The sequence below is a fragment of the Mauremys mutica genome, chromosome 1 (genome assembly GCF_020497125.1).
Source record: "Mauremys mutica isolate MM-2020 ecotype Southern chromosome 1, ASM2049712v1, whole genome shotgun sequence".
Taxonomy (NCBI): Eukaryota; Metazoa; Chordata; order Testudines; family Geoemydidae; genus Mauremys; species Mauremys mutica.
This window is the reverse complement of record NC_059072.1, coordinates 135,674,714-135,692,832: the sequence shown is the minus strand read 5'-3', so window position 1 is coordinate 135,692,832 and position 18,119 is coordinate 135,674,714. Positions and strand designations below refer to the sequence as shown.

The 18,119-nt window shown below is 42.3% G+C and overlaps 1 protein-coding gene across 7 annotated transcripts in view; it reads right to left on the bottom strand.

Moving 5' to 3' along the window:
* The window catches only part of DYRK4 (dual specificity tyrosine phosphorylation regulated kinase 4), an 84,388-nt gene that overhangs the window by 9,080 nt on the left and 57,189 nt on the right, over window positions 1–18,119 (bottom strand). For all 7 annotated transcript variants that reach the window (XM_044997009.1, XM_044997028.1, XM_044997054.1 and 4 more), the window contains 8 exons: window positions 16,738–16,901; window positions 16,183–16,319; window positions 13,640–13,780; window positions 9,598–9,736; window positions 8,765–8,846; window positions 6,337–6,509; window positions 4,894–4,954; window positions 3,176–3,305 (listed from right to left, as the gene is read on the bottom strand). In XM_044997009.1, the coding sequence (XP_044852944.1) occupies window positions 3,176–3,305; window positions 4,894–4,954; window positions 6,337–6,509; window positions 8,765–8,846; window positions 9,598–9,736; window positions 13,640–13,780; window positions 16,183–16,319; window positions 16,738–16,901 (1,027 nt within the window). The remainder of the gene's footprint in view (window positions 1–3,175; window positions 3,306–4,893; window positions 4,955–6,336; window positions 6,510–8,764; window positions 8,847–9,597; window positions 9,737–13,639; window positions 13,781–16,182; window positions 16,320–16,737; window positions 16,902–18,119) is intronic.

The following is an 18,119-nucleotide window of genomic DNA, read 5'->3' as shown; positions in this document are numbered from 1 at the left end:
ACAGAAAATCTCTTTCAATCAGCTTTATAAGTTATTGTGGTTGAGGCTTTTCTGTTTTGGAGCAGAATGTTCTGAGCTTCTGTTGAATAGCGTCTTTTGGTGGACATCAACCAACCAGCACCCAGGCTGTCAGGTATAATGACACTGGGTCCAGGAGTAGGATTTGAGCATTGTTCTGACGGAGGTATTGTCAGCATTGTCAGACAGAGCAGGTAAGGTGACTGGGAGCTGCAATGAGATGTTCCCCAGATCCAAATACCAGAAGTGCCTGGCCCATGCTGGGGCTGTAATCATCATCCATTCTGGATATTGCCTCCCCTTCCTCTGGACCCTCGGGATCATGCAGATCAGCAGGAAGGCATACATCAGTCTCAGTGCCCAGGGAATAAGAAAGGCATCTGACAGGGGAGGGAGGAGGGATGAGCAGGAGATGAGTCTCTACTATGTCCCAATGGAGAAGATGAAAAGGAATACACCTCCTTAAGTGGGGGGTGGATTCCCCACTTTTGGGTGTGTTAGGGTGCTCCTGCATCCTCTGTAAATGGGTAGGGGAAGTAGATGGCACAGATGTATCAACAGCTGAATGCTGTACTGTGATCTGGGTGACCAAAAGACTAGTTAGCACTGCTGATGCTGTACAAGCCAACAAGAGGGATTCCGATACCTGGCCCACAGACAGGGCACTCAGTGACAAATAGGCCATAGGAGCCAAAAGGGACAGGACCAAAGGGCTGGGTGCCAATGTGCTGGGTACAGAGATTGCTGAGGAGCCACTGATGGAGGAAGGATTTAGCCTGTAGTGCAAGCAGTCTTTTTATAGCTGGTACTAAGGTGGCAGAGATATCCGCTGTAGGCTGCTATCCTGCTGTAGAGCTAGAGACAAGACTAATACATGTCAACTTGGGTCTCAGTTCTGAGGGTCCCAGAGAGGGAGACTTATGCTTCTTCCTACCCCTTTGTGAAGAAGTCAGCATGTGGACTGAAGCTGACTACTGAGGTCTCTTATCGGGGGTAGCCATGTTAGTCTGTATTTGTTGGGATCTGTAAGGGTTAAGTAGAGACCTGGGAGCTGCTGGTGTGATGGTATGGTATTAGGGAGTAAAGTCACAGGCAGGCACCATTTTTTTGCTTGATAAATAAGTGTCATCCCTTGCCCTCCCCTTCAGCTTGTTGGGGATAGATAAGCTCACAGCTGCATAAGGAATGTGGGGATCTAAAGATACTTTTTGTGTAAAGCAGTATTATTTCTCCCTCCCTTCCATTCCCAGCTACACAAATGAGCCCTTGCTCAAGGCCCCTTCCTCCCTCCCCTAAGAATTGCTAACCAGGAGATTTGTGGCAACAGATTGTTGCAAAGAAATGTATTTTCAAGGTAAAAATGCCAGTGTGATATGCATAATGCTGTGCACAATAGATAGAGGTGGGTTTACTAACAGAATGGGTGTTTTTATTACTTAATAAGGGTTTTTGGGGTGTTGTAATGGATGTAGGCATGTACATACTAACTTAAACAAAAAGAATGTGCTGTAACTAATTCGGTGCTTACTGGATAACTGGGTCCAGGGGAACAAGTATCACAATAAAGAATCCTGTACTCATATCTACCTCTGGGTTAACCTGCTCCTTCTTCTAACAGTATCCACAAAAACAACAAGGAGACCAGTGGCACTTTAAAAACTAACAGATTTATTTGGGCATAAGCTTTCATCAGTAAAAAACCACTTCTTCAGGTGCAAACACTGAAGAAGTGCGGTTTTTTACCCATGAAAGTTTATGCCCAAAAAAATCTGTTAGTCTTTAAGGTGCCACTGGTCTCTTTGTTGTTTTTGAGGTCTCTTAGACATTTCTGCCCTGGAGCTTGAGATGAATCACAGTTCATTGGGGCACTAGCTGAGAGGGACTGAGCCTTAGTTACAACTTTCTCTGTATCTGACAGGGCTTTCACGGAGACCTCCAGATGAAATAGCTTTAGGCGTGCACGGTGCATCCCTAGCCTTCTCAGTCCACTTGGAAAAAGAGCAGCAGGTGGAGCACTGGTCAAAGATATGCCTTTGTATTTGCCTAACGGAAAAAAAAAAAGCACTTAATGACCACAGGAGGAGCATGTCTTAAACCCCGGAGATTGAGTTTCCATCATAACAGTTGAAGTTCTGGTAGTTGGGGGAGAGAAGCATAGACTCAGTCTCAGAGCCCACTATCTATGAAAAATTCCTAAAAAGTTTCTTGAAAAGCCAAGGGGCAAAGTAAAAGTTAACTAACTACCTAACACTATCTAACCAACCACTAACACTAATGGCAACAGAGTCACAGAGAAGCAGGAGGACACTGCAGGGGTTCCAACTCACTTTCACTGATGGTAAGAAGGAACTGAAGAATGGTTGGGTTGGGACTATTCCATCCTTTATGCCTTTATAGAGTGGGAGAGGTGCAAGGACATTTAGTGTGCAGGCTTGTCCCCAACAGGCACTGCTGGCCAAAAGAATAAAGTTTTGCAGACATAAAGCTCATGCCCAACAAGAGTGGGATCTATGTGGACAAATACTCAAAGAAGAACCAAGTATTTTACAGGACACATTCTCTGCTGGCCTCTTCCAGGGCACACCATAGATGTGGTAGTCCAGAACCACAAATCAATGCCCAAATTCACTCCCATTGAAGTGAATGGAAAGACTCCCATCTGCTGCAATGGAACTTCGATTGTTACAGTAGTTGTTGAATACAAAACTGAGCGTTGATCTAGGGAGGTGTACAGTGTGATTCCACTCTGACACCACCCATGTTACCTATATTTAACTTCACCTTAAATCAGATTGAGATGGTTAATTACTGGGTAAATGAGGAAGGATGCTTTTGGGTTTGTACTGGATTCAGAAGAAGGAGATCTGGGTTTTATTTCTGGCTCTGCCACAGACTTCCTGTGTGACTTTGAGGAAATCACTTAAATCTCTGTGTGTGTCTGTTTCCCCTTCTGTAAGCTGTGAATAATACTTTCTTGTTGTAAGACTAAAGTTCATTAATGTTTGTGAGGCACTCAAATGCTACAAGGATAGGTCTATAAAATAAACATTGGTGGAAAAAAAAGAGATACAAAAATCTTTAAAGCCCTAAGAGAAATAATGCAGGGACTTAAAGTCAAGCAAGTCTGCAGAAAATAAAGAAGTAAAAAGTAACTTACATTAGGCAGCCTCTAAGAAAATCCAGGAAAGCAGCATCATGGGTTTTTAATACCGTACTTAGATCCTTGGAGTCTGGGTGTCTTTTTTTCCCCCTGCTGTTTGTTATAGTTCTAGGAAAACCTCTGGAATCTTTAAAAACAAAATATGCTTTTATGTCATGTAAATATTTTGCACAGTAACGATTTAGCCATAGTCATGATGTTGCCCTTCAGTAGTGTGAACTTTATAGAGTCCTACAAGGAGATTTAAATCCATAAGGAAAATGATTTACATTTACATAACGACTTTCATCCAAAAGGACCCCAAAGTTCTTCACAAACTTACACACAAGAAATACCTTTACCTACCACTGACCTGCATCTGCCTCAGGTGAAACATGACAACTGTTTAACAACACAGAAATGCACTACACAGATGTTTAGGACAGGAAGTGAAGAATTCCATGTCCCATTGAAGCTTGTTGAATCGCAGGTAGGTTGAACATAATTACCCAGTTAGTATTTAGCTAGAACACAATGAGCCCTACTCAGGGCCAGGCCTGTGAGGTGGCAGTGAGAATTCTCTCTTTTCAGGTGCTTGGCTGGTTGGTTCTTCTTCATATGCTCAGGGTCTGAGCACAATAGGTGGGGATGGGAAGGAATTTTCTTGCAGGTCAGATTGGCAGGGACCCTGGGGGTTTTCTGCTTCCTCTGCAGCATGCAGGTACAGGTCAGTTGCCAAGATTATCTTGGTATATCTCCCTTAATAATTTCCTTCTCATTGCACGGACCTTGGTCCCTCCTAGTCTCTGCCTATGGCACATAACAGTCTATTCTCCTGAGAGCTGTAATTCTTTGGTCTTATTTTGGTTGTTTGATTTAGCGTGCAGGTGCTGGGTGGCACTGGTGACCTGTGATACACAGGAGGCCACACTAGATGATCTGGTGGTCTCTTCTGGCCTTAAACTCTGACTCCTTATTTAGGGTAAAATCTTTATTGAAATCAGTGGGAGAAAGGTGTGAATAAGAAGTCCTAAACAGGGTCTTATGAGAGGAATGAAATGAGTTTTCCCATATTACATCCATCCCATCAGTACATGGCTTCATAGGCGCCGACTTCCCTGCTTTCCCCTGGGTGCTCAACCCCCCCGCCCCCCAGCACCAAACCCCACTCCCACTCCACCCCTTCCATCCCAACCTTTCCCCAAAGTCCCCGCCCCAACTCCATTCCAACCCCTTCCCCGAATCCCCACCCGGCCCTGCCTCTTCCCTGCCTCCTCCCCTGAGTGCGCCACATTCCCGTTACTCCCCCACACGTCCCGGAGCTCGCTGTTTTCTCATTGCTAAAACCACAAAAGGAGGCAACACCACTTAGGAAACAAATCTGTATTAAATGCACTTTACTAGAACTGATTATACTTTTGTCCTGAAAAATATGCAGAGTAAATGGATAACACAGCGCAGCATTCAATCGGTATAACTTCAGATAGAGGGATTATGCACACAGCAGGGCAAGCCATGCATAGGCGCCGACTCAGTGGATGCTCCGGTGCTGGAGCACCCATGGGAAAAAATTAGTGGGTGCTCTGCACCCACCGGCAGCAAAGCTCCCCTCACCCCCGCCCCTCCCCTGAGCATGCCACGTCCCCACTCCTCTGCCTATCTCCCAGTGTTTCCCAACCACCTGACAAACAGCTGTGGAAGTGATACAATAAAGAAAGATAATTACAGGCGCTTACCAAAGAATGTTCGTCTTCTTGATGCAGTCTGAATAAAATCAGCTGGTGGAAGACCCAATATCTTCAAGACAGAAAATTAATATGAGGAGTTATTCACTATTTCTTCAACATCTCTAGCAGCCTTGGCTAAAGATGGATGTGCTGTTCCTCCTCCTATTTACATGAGGCAATTTACAGTAAAATGTCTCAGAGGGGTAGCCGTGATACTCTGTATCCACAAAAACAATGAGGAGTCTGGTGGCACCTTAAAGACTAACAGATTTATTTGGGCATGAGCTTTTGTGGGTAAAAAACCCACTTCTTCAGATGCATGGAGTGAAATGTCTACAACTCTCTCTAACCCACCCTCATTTTTAATGTGCCTCTGACTGTAATACAGAATCTCTAAGGTCCATATACAGAACCAAGGGATCCATTATAATTGGTTGAAAATGGACTTCACACTCTCTATTTTAAGCTGTCTTCTCACAGGAGATAAATTTTGGTGGTTGTCGTCTTCCATAAACAATGCTGCCAGGCTAGCTTACTCTGTTATTAATGAAGGTCTTACTTAAACAGATTTGTTTTCACAGTTGGGTTCATTCTGATCTGACTAATAGCATCTACAACACCTATGGCCCTCTGTTGAGACAGCTCTTTCCCCAGCCTGGAAGTTTCCCACGGGGACTCTGAAGAACAGCACTCCTGTGGATCGACGTAGATGCTGTGGAAGACTGCAGAGAGGGACAGTACTGCAGCTTTGCCCCTGCTAATTCAGGGCTTGCCCTGGGTTGGAAATCAGACAGGGAGCTAGCATACGATGCTGGGCAGCAAAGTGATATGCTCTCATTAGTCAGACTTGCCTAGAAGACTGATTGCAACACGCTGTACCTGACCTAACTTTTGCCTCATGTTCACAGTTGGGCCCAGGCACATTACATGGCAGTGCAAACAAAAACAACAAACGTATTAGAAGGAGAAAAATTAAAATATTCTATTTTGCTTTGCTTCTCCCTTAGACTCAAACATACTTCTTTGGTCAGAACTGTACAATTCTGATCAGAATACAATGTGCTCCCCATAAAGACAGAAACAGCGCAGCGACTGAACAAACCAACAACCTTCACCACAGGGAGCTGGTTTGCCACACAAAGAGGAGGCAGCAGCTTCACATTCTGCCTCTTCCTTCTCACTGGGCCCCCTGGCTGTGATAAGCTTCCCTCTCACAGGCCGCCCAGCTTCAAAAAATGTTTGAGTCTCTTCATGTGTCATTCTGTTGCTGGGAGTGCAGTTTAGCAAACTGCAGCTAAGCTGTCATTCGAAAACTCATGTCAATGAACCCCTGGGGAAGGAACTGCTCAAACAATTCATCAAATTACAAAATGCTTTGTTTCCAAGACATGCGTGTAAGGGATGGAGGAAACTGCACCTTGATGTCATGACTAAAAAAATCCTAGAAGCTACCTCCATGATGCAGGCAAGTTGCTCTACTTCATTCTCTCCTGGAAAAAGGGGATAGCCTGTGTAAAGTTCAGCCATGATGCATCCCAGGCTCCACATATCAATAGGAGTAGCATACGGGTGACCAAGAATCACTTCGGGGGAGCGATAAAATCGGCTCTGAACATACGTATACACTGCATTAGGAAAGAAAATCGGACACTAAGGAACATAGTGTTGTCAGGGCAGCAATTCACATTAGAGAACCACAGACATTAGAAAAGACAAATACATATTATTTCCCTGATAAGCCAGAGAGGGATTGTTCCCTAGTACATGTTTCTAATACTTCATCCAGTTCCATATTGAATTGCATGTGATGGGTCTTTCCCCACATCTTTTGGGAACTATTTCACAGAGCAATAGATCTTGCTCTTAGGAAATGTTTCCTGATATTATTCAGCCAAATATCCTTAGTTCATTCCCTTACATGCAATTATACCACTTGAACCAGCCCGAACAATTCTTCCCCCTCTATAGGCCCCAGTCCTGCAATAGGATTTTCCAGCACAAAGCACTCCACACCTTCAGAGACCTATTCGGCAAAATTCTGGCCTCACTGAAGTCAATGGCAAAACTCGCATTGACGTCAATAGGGTCAGAATTTCATCCAGTGTCTTAATTGGGACTCTACACATGTGCAGGGACCTGTGCCAGCAGGTCACATTCCAGGATTGGGACCATAGTGAGTAAACTAACCCCTTTTAATTGGTATTCAGCCAAACCAAATATAATGCTGGTACATTACCTCTGTCACTTCTCCCTCCTACATCCATTCCACTAGCCTGTTGGACCCTCTTATTTATTCGCTTGCTCTTTTAACTCCTTCCAGTTCAACACCTTTCTGGTAGCAAGGTGCTCAGCAACATAAGCAGTATTCTAGGTGCAGTTTCTCCAGAAGTGCATGGGAAGGGACGACACATGGCATGTTTCTTTGTATGCTTGGCCAATATCACACTGTTGGGGTTTTGTTGTTGTTGTGCCATATCATACTACGAACTAATATCTAACTTTGTCTTCTACTACCTGCCCTTAGGTATCTTTCAGTTACTGCTTCCCAGGCGTCTAAAAAAGCCTCTTATTTAAGCTAACAGGAGACGAATCATGCTCCACATTTCTTCCACTGAATTTCTATGTTTCAAATTATTCTTCTCCAGCTACATTCCAGGGTGAATCTCTTATTATCTTGTACCCAAACATCAGAAAGCCTAAAATGATTAATCTCTCTTTCAAAAGCAGATTGTATAAATCTAATTGATTAAAACTCAACATAAGAACATAGAACAGCCCTACTGGGTCAGACCAAAGGTCCATCTAGCCCAATATCCTGTCTTCCAACAGTGGCCAGTGCCAGGTGCCCCAGAGGGAATGAACAGAACAGGTAATCATCAAGTGATCCATCGGCTGTCGCTCATTCCCAGCTTCTGGCAAACAGAGGCTAGGGACACCAAACAGAGGCTAATAGCCAGGAGGGAAAGGAATGGTGAATTTATCTCGTTCTTTTTTGAACCCTGTTATGGTCTTGGCCTTCACAACATCCTCTGGCAAGGAGTTCCACAGGTTGACTGTGCATTGTGTGAAATCTAGAGAAATTCCAAAATCTAGAGCAGGGTGCTTGGCTGAATTCATATATATTGTCTGAGTGGAGAAACATGTTTAATGGGAGAAAGAGAAGAACATAGAACATGATTTGTTTTTTCCATGCTTAGTGAAAATGTTGTATAGATTTCTCCCATTTAACAAGTGCTACAGCCTTCCTCACATTTATATCACTCTTGAATGACATGTTTATTCTTAGTGTTGTGAGTTCTTCTTCATCAATTCAGCTATAAGACACATTTTATGTTTAATTTCTTGTTTGTTGGTTTTGTTTGGTTTATTCGCTGTACATTGTTTAAACCTTATCAAGAAAAAATATTTTAAAAATCTCTTTAAAATGGCTGTATAATTTCCAGTGCCCTGAGATGTTTTCATTCCATCGCAACTCAGGGAAAGGATACTTTTTGGTTAAAAAATGCATGAACTGTAACTTAACTTACTAATAAAAAAAGATCTCAGGGCCTTATCCTGTCAACCCCCACTGAAGAGAGTTAGTTTTATTGAAGTCAGTGGGTCTATTCACTTGGATCCATTTCAACTCCCTACACCTGCTAAGAACAATTTCTATATCATCATCAATCATCATTATCAAAGGTGGTAGATCAGTCTCAGCAGTGTGGGGGAAAGTGCTGGTAGGTGACACAAGGAGAACCTCATTGGCTTACTAATTCAATAGATGCAAATGATGGGCATGTGTCATTGTATTAGCTCAATGAAATAAACATTTTTTCCAGTTTTTAAAAATTAAGAAATCTAATTAAGAAAATTACATCAACTTGACTTTTCTGCAAACCTCTTTGGTGTTCATAGCAGCTTGATCCAAAGTCAATAACTTTAACTGAATTTTGACCTTTGTGATATAGCAATATGTTCTCCTAAAGAGGAAAAATAAAAAGGAGGAAAGACAATAACACCCCAGTAGGTTAGTAAACTCTTTGGTAAAAGTAACATATAATATGATGAGGTTATGCTTAACTCTGTAATAGTTATATAAATCACTTTATCTTGCCTGTTCATACACTTTACTAATACAGGAGGGCAATCACGCCCAATTATTTGAAATAAAGCAAAACTCCAAATGAAAGTTATGAGAGAGACAGAGTAAGAGGAGGAAATAGGGACCCCCTTGGGGCCAGGGCCCCTATGCTTCTAGGGTCTGCAGCTCTGGGGCAGCACCACCATTTCAGGGCTTCCAGCTTCTCTGCCATGAAGCTGGGAGTCCCAAAGTCCCAGAAACCCCTTCTCTAACTGGGGCTTGGCTCCTGGATCCACAACAGGAGCCTGAAAGCCCTGAGAACCCTGTCTCAAGCCAAGGCTCTCAGGGCTTTCACGATCCCTGCTGCAGAGAAGGGATCCTGGGCCAGCCGCCCTGAGTACAAACCTACCCAGACTCTGTGAGTATGTACTCGCCACTGCTACACTACAATTTTTAGCAAGCTAGCATGAGTATGTCTACTTGAACTGAGAATAACACCCCCCAGCTACAAGTATCCTTAGAGGAATCATAGGTTCTACCTATCACTGTTGAATTTTAAAGATCCTTTCAGAAGTTCTGTATCCATGAAAGATAAGATGCACCTTACAAGAACTGTACAACGTGGCTTATAATGAGATGACAGTACTCACAGGTTTCAAGTCACAGTGGATAATTTTTTCCCGGTAGAGCATTTGTAAACATCTCAGCACACACTGAGTGAATCGTCGAATCAAAGACAAACTAAAACCTTGGAACTTGTTCTTTTTGATCAGCTGATACAAATTTATTCTGTGGGATGAGAGACAGGGCACTTTGGGTTTATGGTGTGAATAGTTTAAAGCACATTAGAAAGCCTCTTGGTTTTTTTCCTGTATGAGAGAAAGGAATCACCCATAATAAAACATGTATGTTTTCCTTCTTGGGAATGTTATATTGCATATAATAAGCATAAATATCTCATTGATCCTCCAGATCTAATGGGTAAGTAATGCCAGTGGGACACATTAATTTATTGAACCAGTTGTCACAAATCCATTGCTTTTCACCATGCAGAATAGCATTCTCATTGGGGGAATAAGAGAGAGAAAGGTTTGGTCCAGTTCCCATTCTTTTTAATTGACCTTTGACTTGGCACCTTCCATAAATTCCTTTGTATCTCAGTGTCTGTGGTCAGACGCTCAAGGGAAATCATCCTTCATAAAATACCTGTATAGATTCTATTGCTCTTATACTGTCCTCATCACTATAGTATGAGCACCTTTCAATGGTGTATTAAGTGACATGACTAACTTCTGCCATGTGTGGTTTGATGGGAGCGGGAAGGGCAAAAACATAAGACAGAAAACGAGGCTTCCCTTACTAGCTGTTTCCTTCAACTTTCCTCAGCAAGGCAAGGTCACCACCAGGCAATGCCATGACCAGAACGAAGGTGGGAAGTGCAATGGTACTGCTGCAGTGGGGCTGATAATAAGAATTAGGATGATGCTGTTCACTAGAGCACTGAAAAGCTCAGCAATGTCAATGTACATCGGGTCAGGCGGGTAAACCTTTCTCCCATTTCACTTTGCACAGGTTTGTACTTGTGTGAGTTTCACTTTGAGTTATGGGTTCATAAAACTCAAAGCAGCCCTTACCCCAAAATGCCATGGTTTGCTTTTGGGACAAAACACCAAATTCTCCATTTCCTCCTGAAATCACAAACTGCTCCAGTGTTGCTGGAAGCTCAAATCAGGTTTACTCAAAAAATTGCCCATGAATTTGGGCCAGCTTTCAGGTTTGCAGTGAAATTTGTTTTACCTGGTTGTAGTTTTGCACTGTCTTCATTTCTAGATATCTACAATGATGGCCCCCATTATCATAGTATCTGAGCACCTCACAATCTCAAATTTACCCCCACAACACCGCCAAGGGAAGTGCTATTATCTCCATTTTACAAATGGGAATTCAGGTACTGAGATGCAAAGTGACTTGCCCAAGGTCACAGAGGAAGTCTGTAGCAGAACAGAAAATTAAACCCAGATGTCCTAAGTCCCACACTAGTGCACTAACCACTGGATTACCCCTCTTTCCTATAGACGTGCCTTTCAGTCGAGGACCCCTGACTACCAATGATAAAGCAACACTCTTCTGAGGCAGGTAACTATGATTATAATTACTATTTCACAGTTTGGGAAACTGAGGCATAGGAGTAGGAGAAGGGCCTGGCAGTGAACTAAAATGGCAACCTTGCTAGTAGGTGTCAAAGGTTTACCAACAGCATGTGAATTTTGTAGAACGTTGAGACACAATTTTCAGAACAACTGATAGATCTTAGGTTTAGATTCTTCCCTGTATGCCGGAGACACATTGATGTGGCGTGTGTGGATGGGGCTGTGTTGCCACTGGAATCCCAGAAATAATTCTGGCTGAGTTAGGCAGATTTCTCCTCAGGGGTTGTGGGCCACAGTAGTAGCTCCATCACTCTTGGAGACGGTGGAGCATGGTTCTGGCTATGCATCTGACCAGCTGTGCCAGGGACACAGCTATTGCCCTGCCCTCACCCAGCTTGCTTTCAGACAGCTGGGACCTATACAGGCACTAGCAGGGAGATGAGGCTATGTTCCCCAATGGAATTCTGACCAGTTACTGAGGATAGGTGCAAGACTGTGTATGTAGGGGGAAGAAATTTTCACCTCCCTCTCTTGCACGTCCACGCAAGGCATGGGCAGGGTCTGGCCATTAGAAAACAAACTAGCTAGTACAGGATGTTTTCATTCTGTAGGAAACAACATTCATCAATCAAGTTATTGTTTTACTAATAATTTAAATTACCATTGGACCAATAAGGCAAAAATATGCTTTCATGTTATGGACAGAGGTTCCAGGTCTCTTTTAAGGGGGGTGAATGTGCTGGATAGCCAGAAGCCGTTTTCCTCTCAGTTTCCCACAGTGACTTTCTGAGATCCCAGGCTTCTGCCTTTACTGGACCCAAGAGGCCTTTGATTACATCATGTTAATCAGCACACGTGTCAGAGTTCACATTTTCACATGTTTCAGTATGAGCTGGATGTGACATTGAGTGTAGGTCAGAGTCAGGGATCAAATCTTCTAATAATTTGCTGGATCTTCAGGATGCTGAAGATGAATGAATGGGAAGAAAAGCCTGCTACATCTATACACAATTGGGGGAGATATTTTTTTAGAAAACAGAAAACTAAGCAATTGCTTGAACTCCCATTTGACATTTGATTACAAGAAATGTGAAAAATAAAAATGTCCATGATTTCTCCAAACTTCCTCCTATAAAGTACATTCACAAAACAATAACAATTGTTGTATTTTTAACTTCTGATGTACAGTATCTTTATAAACAGCTGAAATAATGGAATAATCATTTTAAAACACACCTCGCATTCCTGATATTGGTTATCATGTTTGTCAGACAATAGATGCAATTTTAAAGGTCAAGTTCACTTGCTGGTTCCTGTATTCTTCTGTCATCTCCACCTGGTTACTACTGAGGGAACCATGGGGTTTTTTCAGCTCAGTATCCTATGGGAGTCTGTCACGGCTTGTTTTCCTTTGCTAACAATTGCAATACTGTGCACTATTTATATAACATTAGACTAAATATTAGGACAAACCTAAACTATACGTTCTTAGGGAGGGGGAAGGAATAGCAATAGCTCAGTAGCTTGAGCATTGGCCTGCTAAACCCAGGGTTGTGAGTTCAATCCTTAAGGGGGCTACTTAGGGATCTGGGGCAAAATCAGTACTTGGTCCTGCCTAGTGAAGGCAGGGGGCTGGACTTGATGACTTTTCAGAGCCCCTTCCAGTTTTATGAGATAGGTATATCTCTATATATTATCAGGAGTTTCCAAGGGAAACAAAAGAGGGCAGATCAGCATAACAAACTCTAAAGTTCACCAACCCCTACATTCACTTTAATTTTTTTCCATTTCATTCCATCAGCTAAAGAAATGTAACATGCACAGAACAAAAATTATGCACCAGATTGTTCCTGGTTCTAATAATGGTGCACATGGTGTGTGTGCATGTGTGTGGTGGGGGAACTCTAATAAGGAGCCTTTTCCAATCTGCCCGTGAGCACCAAGATCTAAGGTCAATCCCAGGCTCTGTGCTGAGAGATTTCTTCTTCTTTGCACCACTCAGGGATGCAAATTACCCCCCAAAAGGGTGGGGAGGGGCCTCAGCACATCTTATTGGATGGTGCATCAGGTATGCTCCCTCTGTGCTTTGGGAAGCTAGGGGAAGGATTGTGCCTCTTGGGACAAGGAAGTATCCCTCTCAGGGCTGTGGCTAAATACCACAATCTGGCCCTATAAGTAAACAGATCAGCTGTGTCCTTTCTACATTCTGTGCAAATTAAATTATGTGCAAATTAACACAGATGTCTGTAAACTAAACACTACATGGTGTGAACCAGAAAAAACCCGACCAACCAACTAAAAAATGGGGCTGCCAATTTTGGTTGGATGTACTCTTGGAGATTTCATCATATGACATAATCTTTAATTAAAGATTAATCTTTAATTCCTGGGGACTCCAGGACAATCCTGGAGGGTTGGCAACCCTACTCAAAACACTAAAAAGAAAGAAAATAACAGCCAAGTTATCTTCATAACATGTATGGGTCTGCGATCCTATATAATTTGGCCATGATATATGTAGAAGAATATATATATGCCTTACCCTAGCAGTTCAAAAGAAATGCAGAAGTGATTGCGAAAGTAAAAGCATTCCTTCATATGGACAACATTGTGAGAATTGTCTTTGTCCTTCTTCCGAAGAGCATCGAGAATCTTCACTTCTACCAAAGCCTGATTGTGAAATCTACATGCACAGGACAAAGTCACATGATATGGCGAGGACCTGATTAATTTAATCTAATTGTAAATGGAATACTACAACCAACATGATCTTGCTACAGATACAAAGCAAATGGCTGTCATTCAAGAATCAGTAGTGACTGGTAATTACCACACAGTGGAATCTGAACTACAAGAGTTATTTCCTAGTCTAAGTAGAGAGAAATACTGTGTGGTAATTATTGGCAAATGCTGACTTCATAATGCTATTTTGAACCTGGCTGGCAAAATAATTGAATGAAAAAATGTTTCAAACAATACATGTTTGAGCATCTAGGGTTTAATCCTGGCCCCAATGAAGTCAATGAGAGTCTTTTTGAGCATTGGCCTGCTAAACCCAGGGTTGTGAGTTCAATCCTTGAGGGGGCCATTTAGGGAACTGGGGTAAAAATCTTTCTGGAGATTGGTCCTGCTTTGAGCAGGGGGTTGGACTAGATGATCTCCTGAGGTCCCTTCCAACCCTGATATTCTATGATTCTTTCCATTTACTTCAACAGAGCCAAGATTTCACCCCAAGAATAGCAAGGTCTTCAGTTTTCTATAGTATCTGTACAAGAGGCTCACTGAAGCAAGAAGAAAGCATGCAATGAAAGGGCCTAATTAATCTCCTGCTTAAGATAATAGCACAACTCCCACTGACTCCAATGCTGCTGGATCAGGCCCAAAGAATTTTAGTAGTAAAATTTCTCTAGGCCTGATCCAACAACACTGCTTAGTAGAACAAGCCTGGTCATTAGTTAGAGGGGAAGAAAAATTGTAGGACTATACTGTAAAATTTCCTATGCCAGAGCCAGCTATTGGTCCTCCTAAAGCTGTATGCCGTCTCCAGCAATGGGACATTGCTGGATGCTTCATAGGAAGGTGATGTCCCCCACCCTATTTTCTAACTATGCAACATTATATCATGTTGGAAGAGGGGGGAATTTCTCAGCTTCTGAAGATGCTCTGCTTTGCCCTCACATAGGCATGGATATTCCCTGTACATTTTATACATTTCTGTATCAACAGCTAAACTCTCTAAAATCACGCTATGCTGTTTGCCTGGATAATTTCCTGTGGCTCTTATTTCACCAAACTGACTCTACGCTGGGAAAATAAAGTGCTCCCTTTTTGTCAGTTTTAAACTTGCTACCTTTTGATTGTGCTCTCTTGTTCTTATGCTACGAGGAGGAATGAATAAAAGCACCATCCCAGTTTTCCGCATATCGTTCCTTTTATTACATTTTCCTCTTCTTATTCTTCTCCTTTCCAAACTAAATAGTTCTAAGATTTTTAATCTCTTTTACAAATAAGCCTGCCATTCCTATGCCTTTTACTGTCTTTTCTGCACTTCTGGATTTTTCCAGAGTAAAAGGGCTAATCTACACTACAAAGGCTTTGCCAATACAGCTATACCAGTATAGCTATCCTGGCAGAGCCCCCAAGTGGAACTCAGCTTATACTGGCAAAAGGAGTTCTTTTGTTGGTATAGTTAAACCCCCTACCCACACGCATAAACTATACTGGCCAAAGGACTCTTTTGCTGGTAGAGCTAAATCTACACTGGTGGCAGGGAGGGTTTGCCAGCATAGCTAAATCAGTCAGAGATGTGTTTTTTTAACACCACTGACTGACATAGCTATGCCAACAAAACTTTGTAGTGTAGTCCTGGTTTAAGGGTTTGTGTACCGGGGGGAAAAAGCCTAGAATAGTTAGTATGGAACAGCTATTCTGCACTAGTTCCTTGTGTGGACATTCTTATTCCACACTAAAGTGCCTTTGTGTGGTTTAGGTTAATCCACTTTGAAGTGGATTAAGATAAACTGCAAAAAGGCATTCTTAGTGCAGAATAAGAATGCCCACATGGGGAGGTGGTACGGAATAGCTATTGTGCTTTAAATTCACATCCTAACCCTTTCACACTAACTTCCCCATGTAAACAAGCCCTAAGCATTGGATAACACATTAACAAAGCTATTTGGGAAGCCCAATATTGGAATAAAATGCAGTTTTGCAAGTCAGGATAGAAGTGAATTGGCAGAGTTATGAAGTGGGGGGAATATAACTGGAATTGTGGGGGATGCAGTCGGTCAGAAACGAGGTGCATTGGCCGAGCTACATGCAGGGAGCTTGCACCACTCCCGCCCACCTCATGCCTGACTCTGCCAAGATGTAGCATCCTTCCAATTTTATTGCCAACAAACACATGCAAAGTTTTTAAAAGCATTTATAAAAATGGAATAAGCAAGCATCCTTTTTCTTACAGCATACACAGATCATTACTTGTAAATTATCCCTAATAAAGCAGGGGATGATTATTCTCATGAATAGAAAAGTAACAGCCTATCAAACACTTCTTTAACCTCTTGAAGTCGTGCCATGCTATACCTTTTCTTGTTCCTTATTATTTTCACTGCCACTAGTTCATTGGTTTTATGATCCAAACATTTTGCTACTTGTCCAAACGACCCTTTCCCAATGACCTCTAGCACTTCGTAGCGGTATGCGATATGGTCATGTAGGACCTGCAGTAGACAAGGAAACAAAATGCAAGGTTCTGGTGCCGGCACAAATTCAAGATTTATATTCTAGAGTGGTGTATATGTCTGTGAATTCCCTGCTCATGAAAGGGGCTGGACTGGAAAAACCTGAAGTCTTTTGCCCACAGGACAAGTTGAGAGAGGCCACAGAAGTGCACTTGCAGAAGTGGCACAAGCCCTCAACTAATGCACCTTGTGTCAAGGGAAGGTGGGTCTCCATTCAGAGCTTCTCTTTTGAAATTCCAACAGGTTGTCAATAGTGATGGGTTTGCAATGTGGACATTTAACTGCTAGCAAGTCATCTTAGACCTTCATTTATCTCATATAGACCAACTAGCAGTGGACAAATAGTCACTGCAAATATTGTTGCCCAGAATACCAGTACCATGATTTTCCTTCTTACCTTTATGTAAGTGCCATGTTCGTCATCATAACAATTATTATTCTGTGTTTCAGGTAACCCTTCAATCTTTTTAGCTTCCAGCCCAAGAAACCACAGCTCTGCATAGTTGAGAATTTCTTCTTGCTCATAAACTGTTAACTGGTTTCTAAAATATTTCAAGGCTTCTACATTGAAAAAAAAAATCAACAGTGAAAATGTGGCATACCTTGATCACGCAATTCAATTGTGATTCTTACAGTAAAAGTTTTCTTTAAATGTAAAGTGATTAATTGTTATTTTTATTCTTCCCTATCAGCTGTGTTCTTTTCTTGACTCTGCCTTGCTGTGTAACCCTTTGCAAATCATTTATTCTCTTAGAACCAGACTTCTAAAGACATTTAGGTTCCTGGTAGAATTGTCAAAAGCACCTACGTGCCTAACTCCCATTGATCTCAATGGGATGTAAGAGCCTAGATGCTTTTGAAAATCCCAGTAGGTGCTTATCCGATTCTTTATGCACCTAAATAGCTCCTTTAAAAATTGGGCCCTTAATGCCTTGGTTTGCCTACCTGTAAAATGGCTTTATGTACTTCCCATGAGTGAGGTTCAGCTAAGTAAAGTTTGCAAAGTATTTGTTGCTCCTTGAAAATATGATGTTAAGTGCAAACTGCTAGATGTATTAATTAGAAAGAAGTTGTGCATGAGTTGAGGAAAGAAGTCAGCCCTATCCTCTGACTTCTAAGCAAATTTCTCGATTACGCACTAGGGCCCCCATTCGGATGTCACATTGTGAGGTCACTGACATCATTTGCAGCTGGAGGATTAGTCTGCCTGGCCTGGAGCATGATGAGGCAGTGTGCTCCACAGAAGGGCTCTATGGATTTAGCCCAGGTGCTCTGGGAAGTATCTGGGAGACCTGCTAATGCTTCTTCTTGGGTGGCCAAGGAAGGAAGAGAGCCACAGCTGCCACTGCTGCCTGATCTTCCTCTTTGGCCTTAACTACTTAATCTGCGCCCACAATAAAGTAGGCAGAAGTTTGGTTAGTGTGATTGGTTCCCATTTTTGAACCGTGGGTACATTCAGTGTCTGGAATGCACCTGTGGGTGGAAAATGTGGGTGACCAATTTGTGTTCACAGAGTGGCTGGTCTTTGGAAGTTTGTCTTCATTTGCACACTCCTTATTCTATCTCTAGGGCTTTGATTTTTTGGTTTTAGCTCATAAATAGCAATAAAACACCCCCAATACAAATAAATACATAAATAATATAATGTAATATAAATGAAATTGATGTTTATCCAATAAACCCTGGAAAAACACCAAAGCAGTAATGCGGACTACGGGGGTGTGGATTTTTGAAGTGCACAAATGTGTTGAGCACTAATTAGTCGGTGTAGATCCTGCT